At 42.8% G+C, this 16,488-nt stretch overlaps 2 protein-coding genes across 4 annotated transcripts in view; one reads left to right on the plus strand and one right to left on the minus strand.

Annotated features, from left to right (window-relative positions):
* Positions 1-5,070: 5,070 nt before the first annotated feature.
* Positions 5,071-7,239, plus strand: LOC110299260 (protein FAM24A). Its single transcript, XM_021168913.1, has 3 exons — positions 5,071-5,155; positions 6,029-6,153; positions 7,022-7,239. The coding sequence occupies exons 2-3, from the start codon at positions 6,038-6,040 to the stop codon at positions 7,200-7,202; spliced, it is 297 nt and encodes a 98-aa protein (XP_021024572.1). The 5' UTR covers positions 5,071-5,155; positions 6,029-6,037; the 3' UTR covers positions 7,203-7,239.
* A 4,454-nt stretch (positions 7,240-11,693) lies between these two features.
* C7H10orf88 (chromosome 7 C10orf88 homolog) overlaps positions 11,694-16,488 on the minus strand; it is a 20,942-nt gene continuing 16,147 nt past the window's right edge. For 2 of the 3 annotated variants that reach the window (XR_002378380.2, XM_021167829.2), the window contains exon 6: positions 13,239-14,334. Coding sequence is in view for 1 of the 3 variants with exons in the window: in XM_021167829.2 (XP_021023488.1) it covers positions 14,100-14,334 (235 nt within the window). In the remaining 2 variants the exon portion in view is untranslated. Of the gene's footprint in view, positions 11,783-13,238; positions 14,335-16,488 lie in introns of those variants that run through there. The other variant, XR_003837241.1, reaches the window with a different exon arrangement.

The raw sequence follows: 16,488 nt of genomic DNA on the forward strand, positions 1-16,488 counted from the left end.
TCTCTAGATCTCAGCGTTCTTTCACAGAGTTCTGAATTCCGTTCCATGCTCATCTAAAAGCTCATCACAACTTGCCCAAACACCTTGGGACATGTGCAATTCCCAATTCTCCCTTTTAGCCTCTAGAGAAATCTAGAATTTGACTGTTAATCGAAAGTAAAATTGGAGTTTAAAAAAAAAGAGAGAGACATAAGGTGAAGAAGCCAATGTCTTAGAATGCTCATTTCTCTAAAAAGCCATTAATAGAAGACTGGCTAGACTCTGTATTTTAGCTACACAAATATGGGGTCATGTAAGAGAACTCAATCATAAACCTATTGGCATCATATCATACTTTATGGTTAAGATGAAAAGATCCCACAATGCTGATACATATAAGACACCTGCTTTCATCGTATTTCTCTGGCCTCAAGGTATCCCAAACCAGAAAGGCCAATGCAGCAGGTTATTCCTTGCTGCTCTGGGAGAAACCTAAGGGAGCCAAGAATATCAGTGACTATGTCAGCCTTTCCAGGCATAAGAAATGCCACATTCACAAGAGCTGGAGAATGGCATCAGCTTAGCTATGCATCCGCTGATGACGGAAGGGTAAAAGTGCAGCACAAGCGCAATGGCGATCAGCTGCAAAGAAAGGTGACAGAATGTGCAAGAGAACAGGAGGAACTTGAGAACGTTATACTGGTCATATAACCTAGGCCCAGAGAGATAAACTGTATTTCTCTCTCATATCTGGATCCTAGCTTAAAATATTTAGATCTGTGTGTTTAACTTCAAGTATATATGTTCACGTAGCCAGAAAGGTCCCAGGAGAGAGGAAAGAAGCAGCTTAATAGAGGGAGGCAATGGTAGAACACGTGATATTCAAACAGGGGGAAGGGTACTGTGAGTTAAAGGCAGGGCAGGTGAATGAGGGAGAGGAGAGGAGAGGATGGGGGCGGGGGTTAGTGAAAAAAGCTGCATCAAAGTTGTTATGGAGACCCACTATGTGGGTAATTTTAAAAAGTGTGATTCTGGAGGGGTTAGACAGTTAAGAGCACTTGTTGCTTCTGCAGAGGACCCAGGTTCTACTCCCAGCACCCACATGGCACCTCACAGCCATCTATAACTCTAGTCCCAAGGGAACCTGTGCCCTCTTTTAACCTCCCTGGACATTAGGACTACACATGCTACACATGCAAATAGGCAGGCAAAACACTAACACATGATAAAATAAATAAATCTAAAATATTAAGTATGTAAGATTTTAAGGAAATAAAAAGTTAAAACAGATCCGCAGCATGGGTAGATAATGCTCCTCCCAGAAAACATAGCTTGTCAAATGAAAAATCTCAATGCCATGCATGGAATATTCAGTCAAAGAGACAGACTGTTGGTTGGGCACCATAACTGGATGGTAAGACTCTACATCCAAAGATGCCACAGGCTTTGTTTTCAGAACATGGAGAAACCAAGTTGGAACTGACAGGAGTATTTTTTCCCCGCTGCTGGCTAGCTTATAAGTACCTGAAGGTGCTTTGCAGGCCTCTGGGGTAGAAAAGGGGTCAAAGAACCCTGAATACGATAATACTAACCTGCCAGGCACCATGTACCCCACTAGAGCAATAGTGACATGACTGTTACAGGGAGGGAGGTAACCAACTGCTTTCTGATTGGAGTTGAGGTCCAGTCCACAAGAGAGAGTCCATGCTTGGTACTGCAAGCCTGAGAAAAACAAAAACCTTGGTCACTGTCCTGGTTTCCTTTTCTTTTGCTGTGACAAAACACTGACTAAAAGCAACTTAAAGGAGAAAAGTATTTACTTAGGGTACAGGTTATAACTCACCATCAAGGGATACTGAGGAAGGAACTCAAGGCAGAACTGAACATGGAGGCAGGAACCAAAGCAGAGGCCATGGAAGAACACTGCTTACTGGCTTGCTCCCCATGGCTCCCTGAGCTTGCTTTTTATAAAACTCAAGGCCACCTGCCCAGAGGTGGCACAGTCCACAGTGGGATGGGACCTCTCAGATCAACCATCAATCAAGAATATGCCCCTCCCCCTACAAACATGCCTACAGGTCAACTTGATGGAGGCATTTCTCAACTGGATGTTCCTTTTCTCGGATGACTCTGGCTTGGTGTTAAAAATAAGACCGAAGGGAAGGCTAAGCACAACAATTATCCCTAGAGTGTAAACTGATGACATGAACACTCCATGATGTGATAAGGGCAAAGTTTTTATTGTAGGTAAGAGAGAAAACAAGCAGGAGCATCTAGGAGAGTTCAGGGCAGAGAAAGTAGACTGAGCATGGCCAGCAGACTAGACCTGCTCGTAAGAGAAACAGCAGAGCAGAGAGAGAAAGGGGAACAGAGGTGGGGCATGGGATGGCAAAAAGAGGAAGAAGAGGGAAAGAGAGCAGAAGACAGAGAGAGCAGATATGAATTAGCAGGGTTATAAGGAGGATGAATAGCTGGGAGGATGGGAGCCCATGACCTGGGGGAGTTGAGGGCAGGGGAGGAGGTGAGAAGAGCTAGGATGCTAGCATGAACTTCGAAATGTATAAAAGGTACTTGTGACAATGAGGGATCCCTGAGACCAGCGTGTGCTTTGATGTGCTAATAGGCTGCACAGATAGTCATTTGTCCCGTCTGCCTTTTGAAATTTGGGGGAAAGGAGTTCCCTTTGAACCTGAGACCTTGGTTCCTAAATGATATGGATTTTGGATAGCTCTGACATAGTCCTAGGAGTCCAAAGACCATGCACATGTATAAAGCTGTGTGCCTAAGGAGGATTATAAACACACCTAGAAAGTATGAACTAGCTAAAGTACTCCATCTGGAGGATGCTGGAGGCTCTTCCCAATGAAGAGGGGGCTGAGATTTGGTTCTCGGCTGTCTGGCTCATTGCTGCAGACATGGTCCAGGGGCACCCTGAGCCCCTCAGCAAAGACTGGGAGATTTTGTTGTTCTTGTTCCAGTAATTTTTTTTTTTTTTTNCACTTTGTAGACCAGGCTGGCCTCGAACTCAGAAATCCGCCTGCCTCTGCCTCCCGAGTGCTGGGATTAAAGGCGTGCGCCACCACGCCCGGCGTTCCAGTAATTTAAAGAAATCTTTGTCTACTAACCACCTCTGGGCAAATCAGTGTCCACATACGACAAAGGACACAGAGAGTCAGCTGGGGAAAGTCACTAAAGACACCACATAACTCCAACAGGCACAAGAGTCTTGGGGAGACAGAAGACTCTGATCTTCAAAAGACACCACGTTGTACCATTTAAAGTATCTGCTTTTCAGGCTGGGAGATGGTGCACATGCTTTTAATCCCAGTACTCGGGAGGCAGAGGCAGTTTGAGGCCAGCCTCAAACTGGTCTAAAGAGTGAGTTCCAGAGTGAATTCCAGGATAGCCAGGGTTACACTGAGAAATCTTGTCTTGATAAAAACAAAAAACAAAACAAAAAACAAAAAACCAAAATAAAAAGTAAACAAACAAATAATCTAGTTTTCAAAAATGACTATAAATCATTGAGAAGTAAGGTCTACAAAAAAAATAGAACAATCAATCAAAATGCTATTTGAAAAGGCCAAGTAAGATTTTGGCTGTATTTTGACAAAGATTTAATTTGGCTATTTTAAAATTATGTTCAAAGAAAGCCATGTCTAAAGAATTAAGAGAAAATATGTTACTATAAAGAATATTTATTTAAAAAAGGAAACTATAATGAAGAGTCAGGAAAAAATTATGGAGTTGGAAACTATAATAAATAACATTAAGCATAATTTAATAGTAAATGTGAGCAGGCAGAAGAAAGAATCTGTGGGTATCCAGAGGATGGGCTATCTGTGGGCATCCAGAAGATGGGCTATCTGTGGGCATCCAGAGGAAAGGAAGACATCAATCCAGGGCTTTCCGTTTGTCCCAATTGTGTGAAGAGCTTGCGTCATTCCCATGCTCACAACAAGAAGCTGAACGAACAGAAAATCAGCAACTCTATAGAAGACTGCTATAGAACTAAAGTCAGGACAGACAGCCACCCCCTAACCCACACAGACAGGTGAACAGCAAGCCAGTTTACCAGCAGTAGAAACCCTCCCAAGAGGCAGCAACAGTAAGAGTCCCAGATAGCCATTATCATATTTCCTGGTGCTAGGGGAGGGCTCGCTGAAAAGTTTTGAACTCTTGGATATCCAGTCTGAAAGTGATTTATACTCTTTGCTATTGTATGTTAGAGGTTATTGTTTAGAGTTTACAATGACAAGATTGCCTTGAGTCTCAGATATGGTTTTAGATTATTTTAGGTTATATGCATAACTTTAAAATTATACACAGAGAGAGAAAAACACATACACACACACACACCGAGAGAGAGAGAGAGAGAGAGAGAGAGAGAAATTCTCTTAACCACATATATCTTTTCCTTCCAGCTGAGATGTGTAATTGGGTGTCTATGTCTAGGTGACAAATATAACATCAGACTCAAAACTTGGCTCAGGTAACTTGATCCCTCTGGAAACTGAACTTTCTCATCAGAGAAATAACTTTTGTTCCTGAGAAGAAATCTGCATCTGAACAAAGCCTCAGAGGTAAGTATCCTAGTAGGGGGTATGGGACTTTCTCTGAGGTCACCTTAGATTAAAATTAGTAAGTAATAAATAAGTAAGTAAGTAAATAAATAAATAAATAAATGGAGCTTGAAAAAATAAGACAAGAAAAAAAAATCATACAATACAAATCTGCCTAAAATAGGTTTCCTAACTTTGTAGCTGTTCAACCATGAAGGGTGAGCCTCTACCAGTGTCACTGAATGTGTGCTTGAATCTTAATAGTGAACAGCTTCATGTTGTTTCACTGGTCAGTTGAAACACTGCCAATCCTGAATGGCTTTAAATGTAAGGATGTTTAAAAACCTTGATCCGCCACTGTCTTTTTAAATAATTGAAAGTTAACTAGCTTTTGATTAGCAGACTCTCAAACGGTAGACTTTAAATGATCCCAAATAGTACTTATATTTCTTGGAACAAGAAATGTGCTTAGACATAGAATTTGGAATTCTGAGGTGGGGCTGCGAGTTGATGTCACACAGGCTGGTTTGGGGCTGTGACATTCTGGCAGCCCTGGCAGCCCTGAGACCTCCAACAGAGAGGCACATCAGCCTGTATCTTAAGTGATCTAACAGGTATGTCTGCTTAGATCCTTTCTCAAGTCACAGGTTTGAGAAACTCAAAAGTTTCTGAAACATCCTATTCCAAAACCTGCTTTTTTGTTGTTTGATTTTGAGGTGGTGTGTGTGTGTGTGTGTGTGTGTGTGTGTGTGTGTGTGTGTGTGTTTAAATAATTATCCTTAATGCTGGACAGATGACTATCAAAGTATCAAAAGTATGTTTGTAGTCAGATTGTTTCCTGTCCTTTCTGGGCTTGCTGGCCCCCAGCTTCAGATGGTAGACTAAGAATATTGCTTATTCCTGAAAAAGATGATTCTGTGGGAGGATTAATAGGGAGAAACACAGCCTGCTAGAAGACAGGCTGCACCCAAAGGGACTCCTGAGAAAGCTGGTTCATGGTTTGTGCTAGCCTCTGTCAAGGGGTTGGCTGGAAGCCTTCAGAATCTTTTAAATCCTGAGAGAGGATTAGTTTGTCTGTTTTCTGGGTTCCCCTCACCCACCCCTCATTAAAAGCACTACTTTCAGAATAGATTTGTACATTCTAAGCAGTTTTGCTCAATAATATTTTGAAGACCGTAACGGTCTAGCCCAATGTACTTGAATGACTGTATGCACACTTCAGAAGGCTTATGTGGGGGTGAGGGCTGGGGATGGGGGTCCCAGTGAAGGCTTGGTTGTTCTACAAGGGCCTCTCACTGCCTAATAAATAGATTCTACATTCAAGTCCCTTTTTAACCACAAATAAACCCTCTTACTCACTTGAGGTCAGCTTGGGCCCGCCTGCAGGGTTCCATAAGTCATCTTCACTGAAGAAAGTAGGGGGAGGGAGGTGGCTAAGTGGCTCTTTGGGAGTGAAGCCACTCCAGCTGTCTGAACTTCTTTGTCAGGTGTGAAAGATGTTCGACTTGAGGACGAAGGTTATGATCGGCATCGCTAGCACTTTGCTGATTGCTGCAATCATGCTGATAACGCTTGTCTTCTGTCTTTACCAGAAAATATCCAAGGCCCTGAAGTGAGTCTTGGGAGTCAGAGGGGACAACACTGGGGCTCTCTGCTGGAACAGGGTCACTTCTTATTGCATTGGCCACTTGTAGGGGAAAGTCAAGAGCCACTGTCAGGTTTGAGAGTGAAGGCAGGTGGGCACAGAAGTTTGAGGGTTCTTCTTCTAGCTTGGGGCTGTGAGCTCCTAAGTTGGCTGCTCTTAGCCTGGACAGCATGGGTGCCAGCGTCGCTTTTCTGTCATTTAGATGGAGTTAACCTTCAGCTACTTATCAGGGCCCTGGCTGGGCAGCCTTTCTATCCTCAGCACTGTGGACTGAAGAAGCCAGAGGATGCCCTGGGGATGAGCTGCCTCCTATTCACACAGAGCTTGGCCATAGTGAGCTCTTCTCCGCTCACTGGGAGCTCTCATGTTCCCACAGTGCCAGTGACTTTGAGGAAAGTGACATGGGGCAAGAGAATAAAGTGGAGGACAGCTGACAGGGATGTAGGTCAGACACGCGATGGTGTTAAGTTTGGGAGAGAAGCTTTAAGTATGAGAAAAACTGGCTGTCATGATGTCCCTTGCTAGGGACTTGATTGTAGGGGCCAGAGCTGGGCCCAGCCAACTGCTGTGCCTTCTCTATCATCCCCACACCTCCTGGGCCTGTAGGAGCCCCTGGGGCACAATTCACTCTCTTTACTTGTGATGGAATCCGGGTTTCACATGCATAGCAATTGTAGGAGAGGAAAAGATGGGAAAGGAGCAGAGAGCTTTAACCCAGGGCTGGTGTCACATGTATGATGGGCTCCAACCCTGGCCTTTCTCACAAAGCCCCTCATAATCGTAAGAAGCTCACTGAGAAGGGAAATTCTAAGCTTGTTTTGTGTCTTTTCTTAAGACTCGCAAAGGAGCCTGAATGCTGTATTGATCCATGCAAGGACCCCAATGAGAAGATCATCCGGGCCAAGCCCATTATTGCTGAGACTTGTCGTAACCTCCCGTGTTGTGACGACTGTAGCATCTATAAGGATGTTGGCTCCCTGCCACCTTGCTATTGTGTCACAAATGAGGGACTCTGACATGGCAATGGTGGACACAAAAATCTTCACAAACAGCATTTCCTTCTTAGTAGAATGTTTTATTTTTCAAGTCAATTTCTGTAATGTTTATACTCTTATTTACTATCTAATATGGTATTTATGTACTTTATATAAGCACACAATAATCAAAATACTCCTGTAACTTTAACTGGTGATGGTAATGGTTATGAATGTCCTTTATTCTAAATTTTTTGCTCATTCTGAGATTTGAGGCAACTAGCCTGTAATACTATGTTGCAATGTAAGCAAAGAGGGCATATAGGCAGTTTTAAAGATGGGATATCATTTTGCTTAATTTCTAAAATAATTTTAAAAGTTTTTTAGGGTTAGGTTTAAGACTGAAACTTCCTGTGCCCAAAGAGAAAGCGCATTCCTCTAAGTGAGATGACTTTTTCCATGCTCACTTCTGCCTGGATTTGTTCCACGATGCTCCTGTTTTCTTCCTCCCTTTTTTTCTTTTTTTTTTTTACTGTACTGTAGTTAAAGCTTTACTTTAACTGAAGACGGATTTTTTTTCATACAATCCATTCCGATTTTAGTTCCATTTCCTCCTACTCCTCCCGGATCCTCCCCACCTCCCCACCTCCCCAAGTCCACATCCTTTCTTGCTCTCCTACATTAAAAAACAAACGGGCACCTAAAGAAAAGAGAAAAAATAATAAAATGATAAAGAAACTTGAATAAGGCAGATGAAAAGAAAAACAGAGACAAAGAATATGCAAAAGCAGCACACACAGACAGAGACACACACACCTGCAACACACACTGGCAACACGGAAATCCCCGACACATTTCAGAGCCGGAAGCATAATGTATAAGCAAAGTCCTGTAGTGTAAGAAAAAGAAAAAAAGAAACTTCAGACAACATGTTGTGAGAGCAAACAAACAAAATGCCCTCCAAAAGCACCACTGAGCTCATTTTGTGTTGGCCGTCTACTTTGGGGCCCGGCCTGAAGAATGGCTTGTATACACAGTGAGACCCCATTAGAGAATACTAATATTTTACTTGCAAGTTGTTATCAACTGGAGAGAGCTGCTCAGTCAGGAATGTGGGCTTGTGTCCATTTGCACTTAAATGCCGAAACCCCAAACCTACGTCGGCCCTTTGTCTGCCACCATCTCTGTGAGTTCGTATGTGTGCCGACTCTGCTGTGCATAGAAGGTACTGTTCACTCGCTGTCCTTCATTGTCTCTGGCTCTTTTCTGTAGGCTTCCCTAAGCCACATGTGAGGGGAGGAAATTGACTGAGACATCCTACTTAGGATCAAGAATTCCAAGGTTTCTTCATCTCTGAGAAGTGCTCAGAGGCGGGAAGAGGGTTGGTGGCTCTCTTAGAGCTGGAGTTACAGTTGGGAGCTACCTGGCACGGGTGCTAGAAACCAAACTTCAGTCATCTAGAAGTGTAGCAAGACCTCCTAACTAGTGAGCCATGTTTTAGCTCTCAAAAAATATTTTTATCAGCAATATGAGAATTTTTATGGATATGTCATAATTTACTTAGCCCAAACTTTATTACTGAAAGCAGGTATTTTCTAAGTTCTATTTATTAAATATTAAAAAGAGCACCATTTTAAAAATTCTTACCAGTAAGTATATAGTAACAGTAAATAAAACACTTGAAGGTTTGGTGAGTCTAAATTCCCAGGATCAGGTTGACAAATCTGTTACCACGTTGCCAAATTCAAGTCCAAAATGGTTACTTTTCTCAGTGCTGAGACCAATTCCTGATAGTAAAACAGGAAGGAAGGTTTGTTCTGCCTTCACAGGTTTAGGGTGCAGTGCTCTGGGATAATCCGGTGGCAGGTGCATGAGGCAGCTGGCAACACAGTGCCCTTAGTCAGGAAGCGAGGGAGAGGAATGCTGGTGCCCAGCTTGCTTTCTCCTCCCCCAGCCACCCACATGTGGGGTTGGTGTTCCCACCTTAACCCAGTGTAGTAATCCCCTCACAGGTACACACACCCAAAGGTTGTCTTCCAAATGATTCTAGACCCTGCTGACAACCAGTACTAACCATCACAGGGTGCTAAGAATTAAGGGGAGGCCCACTGCTCTGGGCTGCACAGGCCCTAACAGGCCAGACTAAACACGAATAGTCGCTGTATTAGCTAAAGGAATAGAACTTATAGAATGAATACAATCCAACTAGTCTAACAATGGCTGTCTACCAATGGAATCTCCAAGAATCCAGTAATTGCTCAGTCCATGAGGCTGGATGTCTCAGCTGGTCTTCAGTACACACCAGAATCCCAAAGAAGTTGGCTCTAATGCCAGTGAAGGAATGGACTTGCCAGCACGATTGAGAGCAGGCAGGCTATGAGCAAGTATCCTTTATATATGCTGCCACCAGAGAGTGTGCCCAGATTAAAAGTAGGTCTTCCACTTCAAATGATTAAAGAAAAAATTCCTCTTAGGTGTAGCCAGCTGCTTGGGTTTTAGTCAACTTCAGGTGTAGTCAAGTTGACAACCAAGAACAGACATTGTAAGTCCCCTCCTTCTCAATTTGACACACAATTATATCTTCTCACGTCATCCTTAAATCCCAAATGAGAATAACCAGGCCATAATTATACCTTACCTGACATAACTACCCCACGTACAATCACAAAGGCCTTATCTATTTAGCCAGTTCATAATTACACCTAACATGATATAACTATCCCTCATGCAACTGCAAATACTTAAGTTTGAGAATAGGTGGCAAGGTCCATTGAGGGATATTTTTAGTCTCTCAAACTTAAATATTTTAACCTGATATCCTCTTAATTGATGTTACATTACATGATAAACACATTGAGGAAAGAAAAATAATTGTACCAACACATTCTTAACAAAGTATGACAGAAACACTCATGCCAATTATAAGCCACTTGTGCAACTGATCATGTGGCCTTAGCTGGTATTTTTAAGTATCTTCCTCTATTACCCATTCTGTGTTTCCTCCACCTTCAAGCAAGCACCTCAGCAGGTCTTGGCTCTTTTCTCAGAATGACCCGTTACCTTCATTGCTGAAGGGTCCGTGCCCTTTGTCATCCTACCTGGATTATATTGTTGTAGTTTCCCATTAACTTTAATCATAACACACGGTAATAAGCAAGAGAAACCCTCAAGACCTCTTGCGGCTCCAAACATCTTTTTTATCTCAATTGTGAAGAAGAATCCAATGTCCCCTTGGTAATCTGGATCAGTCACCCCTCCTAACACTGTCATTCCTTTCTTAGCCTTGGCTTAAGGGCATCGGAAGCCCAGGGGGAAGTCTGAGCTTCCAGTTCAATGGAATGTTTATTAGTGGCTCCTGGTAGGAATGCTTCCAGATCTGATCTGGGACCAAAACTTCCAGGCCAGCAAAACTTAAGGTCACAGGAAAAAGGGGCAAAAGTTTTCCTAATGGGTCACTAGCGGTGACAGTGAGTAGAAGAACTATTGCCTTTTCAACCTCTTGATTCCTGGAACTATAGGTCCTGGCTATGGGAGAAACTGTACCTTATACTGAACACTGATTTAAAGCATACACTGCTTTCTAGAGAACCCAGCCCGTGTCCCAGGCTGCGGCCACCTAATTAGCACTGGGACTGTGTCTTCAAAAGGCCATTCTATCTTTCTATCAGGGCAGCTGCTTCAGGAAGGTGGAGAGTATTATGAGGCTGGAGGATTCCATGATTGTGGGCCCACTGTCGTACTTCTCTGGCTATGAAGCGAGTTCCTGGGTCAGAAGCAATACTGTGCAGGAAAGGCAATTCCACAAACAGAATACGTATCTACCCCAGGAAGGAGTACTAGTCCAGTGAAGTCAACCTGCCATCAGATAGCTGCTTAGTTATCCCAGGGAATGGTGCCATATCTGGGGCTCAGTGTTGGTCTCTGCTCTTGACAGATCTGGCACTCAGCATCAGCAGCCATAGCCAACGTTAGCTTCAGTGAGTGGAAATTTATGTTGTTGAGCCCGTACATAACCTCCATCTCTGCCACTGTGGTCACTCTGTTCATGTGCCCACTGGGCAATTACAGAGATAGCTGGGTCGAAAGAGGCTGACTGTCCTCAGAACAGGTCATCTTATTTCATTACTGACGTTCTCTGCCGCAGTCACTTTTGGATGAACATTTACACGGGACACAAGTAATCATCGTACCCTTCATCCATCTGGATCAATTATCTATCCATAGACTTCTTCCCCAGATGTCATCCATCTGGATCGATCTATCCATACCTATCCATAGACTTCTTCCCCAGATGTCTGACAAAATTTCCAGTCATGTTCTTTCCAAGTTCCTGACCATCATATAAAATAAATTTATATACATATAACAAATTTATATAAAATAAAAATATTAAAAAAAAATATAAATATATAAGTATATATTACATTATGTTATGTTATATATATTGACTTATTAGAATAGCTTACAGGCTGTGGTCCAGCTAGTCTGACAATGGCTGTCTACCAACGGAAGGCCCAAGAATCCAGTAGTTGTTCAGTTCACAAGGCTAGATGATTCAGCTGGTCTTCAGTATATACAAGAATCCCAAAGAAGCAGGCTCTACTGCCAGTGATGAAATGGACCTGCCATTGAGAGAGAGAACAAGCAGGCAGAAGAGCAAGTTTCCCCCATTCTATGTCCTTCATATAGGCTGCCACCAGAAGAGGTGCCCCAGATTAAAGGTAGATCCTCTTACCTCAAAAGATTTGAATTAAATGTGTATCTTCCCACCTGGAAAGATTCAAATTAAAAGTGGGTTTTCCCTATTTAAAGGATTTAATTAAGAAAAAAAAAAAAAAACAAAAAAAACAAAAAAACCCTTCACAGGTATACCCATATTGTTTGGGTTTTAGCTTATTCCAGATGGGTCAAAATTGACAAAAATAAGTGAGTTGTGTTTTAGTTCCATACGAACTAGCTTTGAGATAGCCAATCTAGTTTTTATTCTTTAATTGTGCTTCAACGACAACGATGGTGGTAGAGGAAAAGCTCGGCTATTTTTGACTAAGACCACTTGACATGTCAGGGTGCACAGCCCCAAGATCAAGCATGGTGACCACAATTAAGAGTTTTTCTTTTTCAACACAAAGCCCAATTTGACACTTATGGATCCCATATCAAGCTGTTATCTGAATCTGGAGATTCTGGTACTAGCCACTTCTTTAGAAAAAAAAAAAAATCGAGAGAAAGGAAATGGGTTTGTTTATAGTTTTAGTCAGAACTGGGGAGGGTTGGGGTAGGGAGATGTTCCTTTCTCCCCACTTTTCCTATAGCAGTGATACAATCTACAGAAAAGATGAAACAAAAGCCAGGAAACAAGTATGTATGTGTTCACCTAACGTATTTCACCTAACGGTGAAAGAGCTCCTCAGACTGTGAGCCGTCTTTCCTGGCAGGAGGCTGTCCTAGTTGTGGGCTTCAGGCTATTCCCAACCTAACACAGGATTTCCTGGAGGGTTATAATTCTTCGGGGTCCATGTTACTCTCTGACAGACAATGTATGGTTTATGAAATGTGTTCCCATCTTTTATACTTCTGGTTTTTCTGTAAGTTCTTCCCATTGGCTATTTCCTGCTACCTGCTCAGTCCCTAGTTCACAAGGATCAGGTGAGAACTCAGGGATTCTCGGCCATGGAGATGTAGCAGGAAAGGTGTGTCAGGTGGACATGAAGACAGTTTCAAGGCCTTCACTTAGGTTCCGTCCCATCCTGCAGACCCGAGGAGCCCCTGGGTCTGATGACTCATGGGCCAGAGGGCACTACTAAGTCAAGGGTGGTACTCTGCTAGTTAAGAAGGAGCCACAACTACCACGGACTAGAGCCGTGCATGACTGGCTCTCTTCTTACTCAGGATATGACATCTTACATCTACACGTGGTGTGACCATCCATCCCAACCTTGGCCCACCAAAGATGGCCAAAGTGTGGTGTGTCCTACATGCTGTGTCATCTTGGCTGTATGATCAAAATCAATAGTTTGTCAAAATACTGGACAAGTACAAAATATCCCCCTTAAAAAAAGAAGAAACAACGTAATCAAATTAGCTGAAAAGAATTCTATTCACTGGTGGTCTTCAGAGCAATCTCTTTAGGCACAGCTGTATCAGCAACACAAATATAACAGTAAAATTCTGATGAAAACTTAGTCGGCTGGGAACTGCAGTGCCCTGGATTCACAGCTTAACCCTCATTTTAGATTCTCAGAATGTCACACTCTATACATGCTAGAAAGGCCTCTGGGAGAAGTCCCTGTCAGTTACAGAAGAGAACTGCCTTCCATTTCACCTAACCCACAGCACCAAATGTGAAATGCTAAGACTGAAACGAGCAATCTCCAGCTGCACTGTAATGAACAAGCAGCACTCCCCCCACTGTGTAAACTATCTCAAACGGTCAAATACGGCACACGTTCACCTCAAACAACAGGAAGTGGAAACTGGTGATCTGAATGAGAGAGAGCCCAAGTCTCCAACTTCCAAAATTAATTAGAAAAAAAAAAAATCGAATATCTTACTATTACTTTTCACACTCCTGAGACTATATATTTTACAGGTATCTGTATAAATAAAAAATCCACTTCAAACACATGTAATATACAATACAAGCTAACGAAGTGCATTAGAACTCCTTAAACATCTGAAACAGTTGAGCAACACAAGTATACATTTCTGTAATAGTGAAAACTATAGCAAGCAGAATAACTTACGACTGTATCAGGATAGCTGCTGGCGCACAGCCCTGGATTTACAGTAACAAGCGCAATGCAAACAAGCACAGAGGTCACTTCATGTAAGACAACGGTCCTTCAAAGAACATTAAAGACTCCATTTTCACAACCTTTTTGGATTCTGGCTTTGTAATAAATATATAATAAATATCTGCAATAGCAGTGTGTGCATAGCTTATCTTTCCCCGTTGGAAAGTCTTTCTCTGGAGTCATAGTGTCTTAGAGGCATCCCTGGGGGTGGGGAGTTGGGGCCTCGCAGCAAGTCCACTAACAAAGCCATTTTAGCATCTATGTGTTCCTGGAGCTGATAGATCCTCTCATCAATGTGGTCCATAAGCTTCTTTTCCATCAGTTCCATGTTTTTAGAAAGAATCTTTTCCAAGTAGGAGCAAACAGGCTGCTCTTCCATCCTAAAAATAAAATGTAAAGTATATCAATTTTCTCTTAGGTGATGACAAAAACAACTGAGCCAGCCAAATGGCAGCCAAGATACACCATCGACATTGATCTCTAACTCTACCCATCTCCTAAGGGCACAGTTCCAGCTCTAAAACCTACAACAGTGGCCACCATCCTGAATGTACAACCCTCTCCTGCTTTTGTCTAGTTAGACAATTGAAAACAACAGAAAGCAGACAATTCTCCCAAAACCAAGCCGAACGCATAGCTCTGTGGCTAACGGTGGGTTTCTAGCATGCAAGAAGCTTTCGGTTTGGTCCCTAGCACTGCAAAAGACCAGGCTTAGGGGCAGGGGAGACAGCTCAGTCACTAAAAGATGTGCATGCAAGCATGAAGACCCAAGTTAGAGACTCATAATCCAAATTAAAAATTAAAATGAAAAGCTGGGGCTAGGGAGATGGCTCAGCTGGGAAAGCTATTGCCATACAAGTGTGAGGACTTGAGTTTGTCCCTAACAAATCCGATGCTACAGCTTGTATCTGGTCCCCGTGCTGAGGAGGCAGGAAGATGATGTCTGACACTGGCTGGCTAGCTAACCTTGCCAAGTCAGAGAGCTCCAGGTTCTGTCTCAAAAACCAGGGTGGGGACCTCTCCCTTCCGCCCACATGTGCACACCTCATGCATACACAAACACATACTACATCAATTCACATAGACAAGTCAGGTGTGGTAGTGTGAACTCAAAATCCCAGCATTGGCCGGGTGGTGGTGGTGCACACCTTTAATCCCAGCACTTGGGAGGCAGAGGCAGGCAGATTTCTGAGTTCAAGGCCAGCCTGGTCTATAGAGAGAGTTCCAGGACAACCAGGGCTACACAGAGAAACCCTATCTGGAAAACAAAACAAAAAAATTCCCAGCATTGGGGTAGATAAAAACAAAAAAAAGAGGATCTCAGAGGCTCTCTAGCCAGCTAGTCAAATTTGGTCAGAGGGCTCTGGGCCAGTGAAAGACCCTATCTCAAAAGACAATGTGGATGGCTTCTGAGAAACAACGTCTAAGGTTGTCCTCTAGCTTCCTTCCACATGCGGAACATGCTTCACATGTAAGCACACACACAAAGGTGTGGCATACACCTCTAATTCGGAAAGGAGCCCAAAAGATCAAAAGTTCATGGTTAGTTTCATAGACAGCCACAGGCTCGCCTGGGTCTGAATGAGGATGGCCCCCACAGGCTCATATATTTGAATGTTTGGTTCCCAGTGTTTGGGAAGAATTGGAAGTTATGGCCTTGTTGGAGGAGACATGCCACTGAGGGTCTGGGCTGTGAGGTTTCAAAAGTCCATTCTCAGCTTACTCTCTGCCTACTGCTTACAGATCAATTGTAAGATTTTAGCTAGCCTGCTGCTTGCGGCCATGCTCCCCACCAAGATGCTCATGGCTACAACTGTCTGGAACTGTGAGTTGCCAAATTAAATGGCTTGTGTTGTTGTTGTTTATAAATTGACTGGGCCATGGTGTTTTATCATGGCAATAAAAAGTAACTAAGACACTGGACTACATGAAAATCTGTCTCAAAAACAAAACAAAACAAAACAAAACAAAACAAAAACCTATTAAGCTTTTAGGAAAGAGCTGCAATATTCCTTAAATACCAGGACAGTGGGGCCAACAAACCTTGCATCGCTCCTGCAGGGACTCAGTATTTCTATGCTAATAGACTGGTGGTATCCGACTTGTTCATCCTGATGCTCTTGTGACACATAGGAGCATTTCCCAAACATGCATCAAGTGTAACGCCCCCGCCTGCTGCTGCTCTAATAACTCAGAGAATTGGTAAGCAGTGAGTCTTCTCTGGAACACCCTATGGTGGTAGACTTAATGTATAAATAAATACGTGCACTCAGACGCCACCTCTCTTTGCTCTCAGCGTTCTTACTAGTTACATGTTGTAAGGTAATACATAGAAAATTGTAGCCAAAAGCTCTACACACACACACCATGTATACGTAGGTTTGCACATACTAAAACATAATTTTCACTTAAGTTTTTGCTTATTTTCATGCTTATGTTTATATATTAATATATAATTTATTTCTTTAAAACTCATATTACCAAATACACACACACACACACATGTGTGTGTGTATATATATATATATATATAT

The sequence above is a fragment of the Mus caroli genome, chromosome 7, assembly GCF_900094665.2.
Source record: "Mus caroli chromosome 7, CAROLI_EIJ_v1.1, whole genome shotgun sequence".
Lineage (NCBI taxonomy): Eukaryota > Metazoa > Chordata > Mammalia > Rodentia > Muridae > Mus > Mus caroli.